The following is a 9994-nucleotide window of genomic DNA, read 5'->3' as shown; positions in this document are numbered from 1 at the left end:
TTGCGTATGCATCACAAAGAAATAATGGTATTAGTTAGATAGTTTTATTATTTTTTTTATTTTTCTCAATTGGTTGGTTCGTAATGCTTTGTTCATAAAAGAATCTCTTCCTCTGCACATAAACATCCTACAGTTTAGTATAAAATATACTTTAACTAGTCCATCCTATGAACTGAATCCAGTTGTAACCAATAACATAAACACACTGGAAACTAATGATAATTCGGAGAAGCATCCTAAGATTATACTTTAACTAATGCTTTGTTCAAATGCATTTAAATGTTTAAATTTAGAATTTTGAGATATATAAAATAAAACAACTCTAAAAAAAATACACCATTGATTCTAGTGACCAGATGTTGCTTTCTTTCTTTGCTTATTAAATATTCTTTGGAGAATAAAAAGAAAAAGAAAAGAAAAGCAAACAACCGACTCTGGAAACGTCCTAGGTAAAAAGAAAATTGAAATTAGTCTCAAAAGTAAGCATATTAAAATTGTGTATGGTTGGGTTGGTGGGTTTTTAAGATAATGTTTTGGATGTATAATATTGAAAAATATATATTATTATGGATATATATAATATCATAAAACTGATATAACATATATGTCCCACGAAGTTGATAAAACTAATATCGGAAGTTAACGTTTCTCATTTAAGCTAACCACCGCTGTGTCGTGATCTCCGAAGGAGATGTTGATTATTTCAAGTTATCTTCTTTTATTTGGCCCAAAAAAGTGCATTGAATTTGACTGGAAACACAGCATAAACGCATATAACATCGAAAGGGATTTGTGGGACAACTCATATAGTTGAGGTAGAGACGTACGTAGGGTTTGGCCGAACCCCAAATATCGAAGAAACATCCTGGAAATTGTTTACATCTTTGATTCATGCGGCTTTTTATCTGTAATTCTGGTAAACCTTTTTAACGGTTGAAGTTATGGACAGTGATGGGATCTGATTGGTTGGTTCGTGCAGAGACAGTAGTGAACTTAACCGTAGAATGTTTTATTTCAATGGCAACTCGAGCTAATTAATGGTCAAGAACAAGAAATGGCAGAAATAAAATATGAAGCAATTTTTCAAGTCTAAAGTCCATAAGCATAACTGTTCTTTAGGCGCCGTCCTTTGGTTCGATGGATGACATGTTTCATTCCTTCATTGGAACATGTCCGAGGTTTGTTTTCTTGACTTGCATTTACCTCATCAAGTTGGACTATTTGTATGGTAAACCATATTTATCTAACCATCCAACGACAGCTGTATACGTGTATATATATACATGTACGTGTTTAATCAAATATTTATTAACTTTTAATATAGGAAGGTTTATTGAAGACCAAACTGGCATCTTTTATCTTTTCAAACATTTTATGATCTTTATCTAACAACTTTGGGAAATCTACCCGGTTTACATTTTCCAATTATATCAACAGTTTGGTTAGTAAAGTGGTTCATACGGATGGATTAGTTGTTCTTTAACTATGATTTTAATATTTCTTAATGTTCATGTTAGGTTGCCTAAATGTTCATCCCCTTTGAAATTTAAGCTTAGCAGGAATAATCAGCTTTGCGTTTTCTCCAGGTTGGTAGCTTAAGGCAAAAGTTAGCCAAACAAAAAGTGTTCTGACTTTAGTTTTGTTCTAACATACTGATGTGTAGTATATACACGTATAGGTACAAGCACATCGTATTATAACCTAAACTTTTGAGAGGAGAGAGAATTAAACACATTGCAATTTTTCCTATTGAGTTGTAGTCATTGAAGGAATCGGAGACGCTGAGATAGGACGACCACTTATGCTAATTTTCATGCCAATGGTTGGTGGAACTACTTGCCTCGAGGCGTGCAAGCTGCAAGTGCAACCAAATTAGTGACGAGTACTTAAGGAATGGGGGGTACACCGTACATGGGGAGTGATTACTTGCTAGAAATGCATTTGAACAAAGTGCTTGTGAAGCTTAGTTGTTGTGCATCGATCCGCAGATCATGCTTCCACATCTCTGTCCAGTGTTCATGTATGTCTGCTTGCACCGAGTTAATCGAATAGCATATACAGTATTCTGTAATCCAACCTTCACAAACTCATTACACGAGCTATTTTTAAGGTTACCTGCATTTTCAATTAGGAGGATTCTTTGTATCATCAGATTTGTTTAATATGCATATATTACAAAATATTACTTAATGTTCTCACGTAGTTAGTATCGTGAAAATCTTGCTTACTTCAATAATATCTATGTTTGAATTGATATACAAAGGCGATTACAAAACAGATTATAAGCATTCATGAAAATTATGTTCTAATCCGACAGAAGAAAAAAATCATTCATTTTTCTTTCCCAGCTTCAGCTTAGCTTCAACATCTCCACTATATGGGTAAACATGGTATGCATACTGCTGGAGAACTGCGAATACAACCATCTCTAGACACACCAATACGTTTTGAAGAGCTTCCTCAAGGTGCTCCACGTCCAACCAGAAATGATGGGATTTTATGAAGCCCACCGCAACAAGTATGTCAAGCACCACTCCCTACATGCAGTCAATTAATGCCATTAATATACTATAAGAGCAGAATAATATAGTTCAACCACAAACTCTCGCCAATAAGGGCAAGGAAACTTTGAGTTGATAGCACTGGATGATCTAGCCGCAGCTTATAACGCAATTGTAATGTTAAGAATTTGACATTTATATCTTGGTTGGTATACATATCTAGTACAACAAAACGATCAAAGCCTCCACATTAGCAGCAAATAATTGATTAATTCATAGTGCTCAACACAGAAAGTTATACTCTGAACCAGTAATCCTGCAAACTTCTTAGAAGGAAGAAACAAAAGATATCCAGCCAGACGAGGGAAGAATATTCATAAGAAGCTATATGTTTTGCTAAGTTTTCATGGTATACTATTCTTTGATGAGTTTCAATCTGATTTTCTGTTCAGAACAAGCATTTAATTGTATGTTCCGTTACCTAGATTAGGCTCAATCATAAGATATCTTCCAACACCAGAGAAAGCAAGGTTTACTTGAAAGGGACACAATGATTCTCTAGTTACAAATTATGGAAGTGAGTATGTGTTAGCCAACCTTTACACGAGTTAAGAGCCTATGTAATAGGCTTGGTTAGTTTTACTCTGGGCCATCAATGTTTATCCTCAGGGGTTTAGAGAAGACAAATGGCTATTCTTTCATGCTTCTATTTAGTATAAACTAATGAGTGCTCCAAAAAAACCTAAAGAACGAAGGAGGATTTTTTACCTGCCAAAAGCAGAAGAAAACAATTCCCTTGATGCACATGAACTTTGCAAGTGGCTTGTGAGGTTCCAACTCTTTTGCAAAGACATGGTAAAAGGCTACCAAAGAATATAACGCTAATGAAACAGACACATTGAGGATGATTGTGAATGTCCAGCTCAACCAAGAAGGATAAAACCGTAGAAGTTGCAGTGTTATCATCAAGACTGAACACACCGGGCGGATGACAACAAATTGCCATGTCCAATACTTGAGAAGCTTTAGTGTATTGTGGTTAAGCCTAACTGTTCGAGGCTGTAGTTTGTGCAGCCGCAATGTATCAAAAGATATAATTAATAGTGTAAATACTAACTTATTCAAGTGAAATATTATTTTAAAATCCCATACCTGAAAAAGGGTCATTGGAAACGAATGGTGAATCTCTCTTCCTTTGATTTCATCAGGTACAATATTTTTGCTAATTGATATATTCAAATAACTATACATCAAAGCCATGAACTTCGCAATCACCTAGAACCAAAAAACATCAAAAAGAAGAAGTGAATGAGATTTAACACAAATAAATGCAACAAAGCAAAATCCAAAGATTGAGCAAAAGGGGCACTCACTAAAGCCTCATAACATTCCTTGACTGATTCCAGAAACATGAAGAACGCTTTGCTTCCTTTAATATCCAATAAACTCACGAAGGAGACAGCAGCATAAATAGGGGCCATAAGGATAATGATTAGTATAGCTTTCTGCTCCTTTGGGTTTTTCCAGTAAAAAAGATGCTGTGACACAAGCTGCAGGGTGAAATGCAATGAAAGCACCGCACAAAACGCGGATCCCATCAGAGTAATCTGCGGACGATTTAAATTGCTAAAATCCATGGCTTCTTTCAGTTAAGAAATGAGAAATGAAACCCGAAGCACGGATCTGCAAAAGATGGAACAACAAAACGAGTTCACCAACAAACATAGGGTGAACAACAAATTAATAAACATTAAAGCAAAATTTAAGAGCTACCCATTTTGCAATAACAGAGAGTTAAGGCAAAGATCGTGAAAACGAACCTGATCAATGAAATCTTTGAGGGGAAGTTCAGAAAATAGCGACTAATAAAAGTCTAACGATGCAGCGGAAGTATAAGTCTAAGAGGTAGAATGGATCTGCTGCCGTCTGCTGACCTTAACAAATATTTTAATAATTAAATGCGAAGTTTTAGTATTTTGGTAAACTACACGGGTGGACACCAAACTATAGTCATTAATCGATCTTGCCACCAAATTATTTTTTGTCTCAATTCGATCACTAAACTTTTTAATTCATTCAATCAGACCACTCTACGTTAAAAAAACAGACTTGTTGACGTGTCTGTTAATAAAACTGACATAATTATATATTTGGTCATTAATATTTATATATTCTATCAATTTAGTCACTATTTTAATTCAATTAAATAAATTTAACTATCCAATTAGAACATAGTCAACACATGATTTGAAAGTTTTATTTATGAATTTTATATTATTTAATCAAGTGATTTTATACCTGATTGAAATGGAAAATAGAACAACAAAGATGCAGTTGGGGAGAATCGAACCTGCGTCCAAGAGGGTGAAGGGTAACAAAGCGCCCAAACCATTGGGCCAAAGCTCTCCAATGTTCAAACTTACAACAATTTGTATTTAACTTCTAAAAGTTCATTAATGATAAAAACAATGAAACAAATTATTTTTTTAAATTAATTAATTTTTCTTTAACCATTAATCGAACCGAAATTTATTTGAAAATTATTAATGAACCAAATTAACCGATTTTTTTTTCTTTAACCATTAATCGAACCAAAATTATTTGACCGTTAATCGAACCCAAATTTATTTAAAAATTATTAACCGAATAAAATAAATTATTTTTCTTTAACTGTTAATCGAACCAAAATTTATTTTAAAATTATTAACCGAATAAAATAAATTATTTTTCTTTAACCTTTAATCGAACTGAAATTTATTTGAAAATTATTAACCGAACCAAATCAACTGATTTTTTTCTTTAACCATTAATCGAACCCAAATTATTTGACCGTTAATCGAACCCAAATTTATTTGAAAATTATTAACCGAATAAAATAAATTATTTTTCTTTAACCGTTAATCGAACCAAAATTTATTTGAAAATTATTAATTGAACCAAATCAACCGATTTTTTTCATTCACCATTAATCGAACCGAAATTATTTGACCGTTAATCGAATCGAAATTTATTTGAAAATTATTACCCAAATAATTTTTTTTTTCCTTAACCGTTAATCAATCCGAAATTTATTTTAAAATTATTAGCCGTATTTTTTTAACAATTAATCAAACCGAAAATTATTTAAACAAATAATTTATTTCATTGTTTTTATAATTAAAGAACTTTTAGAAGTTAAATACAAATTGTTGTATATTAGAACTATTGGAGAGCTTTGGCCCAATGGTTTGGGCGCCTTATTACCCTGAACCCCCTTGGATGCATGTTCGATTCTCTCCAACTGCATCTTTGTTGTTTTATTTTCCATTTCAATCAGGGTGGTGACACGTGTCACCATCTGATTGGATAAAAAATCATTAATTTAATAATTTAAAATTCATAAATAAAATCTTCTAATCATGTATTGACACGTGTCATGTTCTAATTGGATAGTTAAATTTATTTAATTGAATTAAAATAATGACTAAATTGATAGAATATGTAAATATTAAGGACCAAATATATAATTATGCCAGCTTTATTAACGAACATGTCAGCAAGTTCGTTTTTTTAACGGAGAGTGGTATGATTGAATCAATTAAAAAGTTTGATGATCGAATTGAGACAAAAAATAGTTCGGTGACAAGATCAATTAATGACCATAGTTTGGTGGTCTCCCGTGTAGTTTACCCTAGTATTTTCCTACACTGATTGACATGTTTCTAATGTGAATCAGGGAACAAGGGTCGTGATTTTGCCACCTGAGCGTGGGCTCCATAACATAAAACAACTATATTTTTTTATAAATTAGGACTAATTAAATCAAATTATGTAAATGGTGAAGTCAGTGGAATATGATTTTTGAAAAAAAGAATTAGAGAAATAAGAATTATAATACATTATTTATTGTTGGATCTCTCCTTAATTGGAGATGTTCTAGAAAATTCTAGAGCTTTCTGGAGAAGTGTAGAATTTTCTAGAAGCTTGTGGAAGAGTGTGGAATCCTCTGGAATATTCTAGAGATGTGTGGAACCTTATGGAAGAGAATGGAAGAATATAGAAGGGAGTGGAAGAGTGTAGAGTTTCTTAAAATGTGTAGCATTCTAGATAATTAATCTCCACCCTTGGATGTAAGTAATCTCCATCATTCATTGTGGAGGTAGAGTAGTATAAATAAGGGTGAAAGACTTCATTCCTAACTATCCAAAATCCAAGAACACTAAGATAGTCCACTTTTTAGAGTGAGAAACTAGAGAGTTAGATAACTTCTTTGACAGAGAAGAGAGATAGCTTGGGAAGTCTTTATCCTCAAGCTTGAGTGAGCTGCCAAGTGTGAGTCAAATTTTGTGAACGCATCCTTGTAATTCTACTATTCTTTTCTATAGTGGAAGAATCTCCAAATTGGAGAATTATACTATTGTGCTCTCTTTATTATCCTTAATCTCTAAGTGTCTATCTTAACTTCACGAAGCGGGAAAGAACGTGATTCCCAACAGTGGTATCAGACCTAGGTTCATCCGTAACCATAATTAGCTCGTGCAGTTCAAGATGGAGGATAACGTTGCTCATGATGGAGACATGTTCAAGCTCACAACCAATAACTATGCATATTGGAAGTGATGATGGAGGACCACCTATACTGCAAGGATTTGCACGATCCCATCATCTACAAAGACAAGGTAGAAGGCAATGGTGATGGTCAATGGGAACTACTAAATCGGAAGGTTGTTGATATGATCCGTATGTACATTGATAAAACCCTATTTGAGCATGTTTCCACTTATACAAATGCTTATGAATTATGAACAAAGCTTGAGTCCATAATTCAAAAGAAAACACCTCGTAACAAAGCCAATTTAGTACGACAGTTGGTGAAATTGGACTATAAGGATGATCAAAGTATGATTGAGCACTTAAATAATTTCAAGGGGCTCGTAAATTAATTAACAAAAATCGAAATGAAAATTGATGATGAGTTGCAAGCTCTTCTACTCCTTAGTTCCTTACCGGAAAGTTGAGATACACTCATTGTTACACTTAGTAATTCAGCTTCAGAAGGAAATCTCACTATGGATACTGTTAGTGATAGCCTCATCGGTGAAGAAGCAAGGATAATTGAACGAGGTGAGTTTATTCATCCCGAAGCTAATATTATTGAGAATCGGCGTAGGAATGAAACTCTTGGACGTAGCAAAAGTCGAGATATGCATCAATTCCGAGGTAGATCCAAGTCATGCTCGAAGATTACATGCTACTACTGTGGAAGGATGGGCCACAAGAAAATGGAATGTCGATCCTTCAAGAGAGACCAGAAGGTCGGTAATGTTAAGCCAGACCAAATCAGCCCAACGAAGAAACAAGAAGAGAATAGTACTACCGTCGTAGTATCAAAAGAAGATCTGCTATATCTCGTTAATGAAGGTAATAACCTAAACATTGCTTATGATGATAGCTCTTGGATTATCAATTCTGGTGCTTTCTTCCATGTTACTCCACATGGAAGTTTCTTCTCATCCTACCGAAACAGTGACTTTGGTACGGTGCAAATGGGAAATCAAGACAAGAGCAAGATCGTTGGGATATGAGACATCATCTTGACGACAAGCACTTGATGCAAGCTTATCTTAAAAGATGTGAGGCATGTTCCGGCCATGCGCCTCAATCTTATCTCTGCTGGAAAGCTAGATGATGTTGGTCTGATAAATTACTTTGGTGAAGGAAAGTGAAAGCTCACCAAATGAATCCTAATAATTGTTAGAACAAATAAAGAAGGGCCATTTTACGTAATGCAAGCTAAGCTCTGCAAAAGAGAGGTAAACATCACCACTGAAAATGTGGAGATATGGCATAAACGACTTGGGCACATCAGTGAGAAGGGTCTTCACATGCTCGCTCGGAAACAACTCCTATCTGATGTGAAAGGTAAACCACTTGATCCTTGTGCTAACTGTTTAGCTAGAAAACAACACACAGTTGCTTTCCAAAGATTTTCTTTGCCCACAAGGAGAAAAAACATCCTAGAACTCATACACATCGATGTGTGTTCGATGTCCGAGAGATCAATAGGTGGTGCATTGTACTTTGTCACCTTCATTGATGACCATTCAAGGAAGGTGTGGGTGAACCTGTTAAAATCAAAGGATCAAGTGCTTGACGTATTCAAAGAATTTCATGCCCTAGTGGAGCGTGAGATCGGACGGAAGATCAAGTGTGTAAAATATGACAATAGGGGTGAGTATAGAGATCCTTTTGAAGCATATTGCAAGAAATATGTCATTATAATAGAGAAAACTCCACCCAATATACCACAATTGAATGGACTAGTTGAGAGAATGAATAGAACTATTGAAGAAAAAGTTTGATGTGTGCTCTCTCATGCTAAGTTACCCAAATCATTTTGGGGAGAAGCTATAATGGCAGTGGTTGACATTGTCAACCTCACACCATCAGTTCCCTTGAATGAAGATATCTCAAAAGAAGTCTGGATGGGAAAAAGGGCTTCATACAATCATCTCAAGGTATTCGGGTGCAGGGCATTTATTCACATACCCAAAGATGAGAGAGCCAAGCTTGACGTAAAGACGAAGGAATGCATCTACCTTCATTCATCTAAATATGAATTCGGTTATCGGCTTTGAGATTCAGTCAATAAGAAGGTTATCCGCAGTAGAGACGTTGTTTTCTTTGAAGACCAAACAATCAAAGATATAAAAAATTCAGAGATGCTAAGATTGAAAAACAGAAAGAACACCAAACCTACTCCAGTTCGACTTGAGGATAATAATACACAAGAAAACAATGATGTTGAAGATCATGAACCTATGTTAGAGCAAGGAGACTCATGATGAACCAGCTCAGGAAGAGCCTCAATCTAGTTATCCAATAGCACCAGAGTCGATACGATCCTCGAGACATAGAAGACAATCCACTTGGTATAATACAGATGAGTATGTTGTGCTCACTGATGATGGGAAGCCTCAAAGCTATAAAAAATAATGAGTGATAGTTATAAAGAAGAATGGAGAAGAGCCATGCAAGAAGAAATGCAATCATTGCATGAGAATCATACTTATGAACTTATTGAGATACCAAAAGGGAGAAGAGCCTTGAAGAATAAGTGGGTGTATCAGATCAAGACCGAAGATAGCAGCTCAAAGCCTCGCTATAAAGCTAGGTTGGTCTTCAAAGGATTTATACAAGAAAAAGGTATAGACTTTGAAGAAATATTCTCTCCCGTGGTAAATGTAACACCCCGACCCGGATACGAATCCGAGGTGTCACATTGACTAGTCAAAGCACATACTTTTATAAAATAAATCATAGAAAATTTAAAACTTCTATTCTATAAAGAAATTCTTTTACATAAACATATTAAAACCTTAACAGACTCCATCAGAGCCTACATATTTAATGACTTAGTTACATGCCAACATACTAAATTATATGACAAGACATACTTTACAAAATATTTATGATCTGGACTTTACGCGGAGATATGCTGCTTTACGGATCCG

At 34.7% G+C, this 9994-nt stretch overlaps 1 protein-coding gene across 1 annotated transcript; it reads right to left on the bottom strand.

Moving 5' to 3' along the window:
* Positions 1 to 2182: 2182 nt before the first annotated feature.
* On the bottom strand, positions 2183 to 4450 carry LOC120190136 (transmembrane protein 184C-like). The gene is made up of 5 exons (XM_039193264.1): positions 4322 to 4450; positions 3875 to 4184; positions 3654 to 3776; positions 3270 to 3560; positions 2183 to 2537 (listed from the first exon to the last, which is right to left on the bottom strand). Exons 2-5 carry the CDS (start codon positions 4136 to 4138, stop codon positions 2328 to 2330), a joined length of 888 nt encoding a protein of 295 aa, XP_039049195.1. The 5' UTR covers positions 4139 to 4184; positions 4322 to 4450; the 3' UTR covers positions 2183 to 2327.
* Positions 4451 to 9994: the final 5544 nt, after the last annotated feature.

This window comes from Hibiscus syriacus, unplaced genomic scaffold, assembly GCF_006381635.1.
Source record: "Hibiscus syriacus cultivar Baekdansim isolate YM2019G1 unplaced genomic scaffold, ASM638163v2 tig00116962_pilon, whole genome shotgun sequence".
NCBI lineage: Eukaryota > Viridiplantae > Streptophyta > Magnoliopsida > Malvales > Malvaceae > Hibiscus > Hibiscus syriacus.
Note: the sequence above shows the minus strand (reverse complement) of the source record. Positions and strands in the feature narration are given on the sequence as shown.

Excerpts from the sequence above, each read along its gene's own strand:
- LOC120190136 (XM_039193264.1), bottom strand. The coding sequence starts at position 4,138 with ATGGATTTTAGCAATTTAAATCGTCCGCAGATTACTCTGATGGGATCC. Across the intron at positions 3,777-3,874 it reads AGGAATGTTATGAGGCTTTA|GTGATTGCGAAGTTCATGGC; the intron begins GTGAGTGCCCCT and ends TTTTGGTTCTAG. Across the intron at positions 2,538-3,269 it reads TTTTCTTCTGCTTTTGGCAG|GGAGTGGTGCTTGACATACT; the intron begins GTAAAAAATCCT and ends GACTGCATGTAG.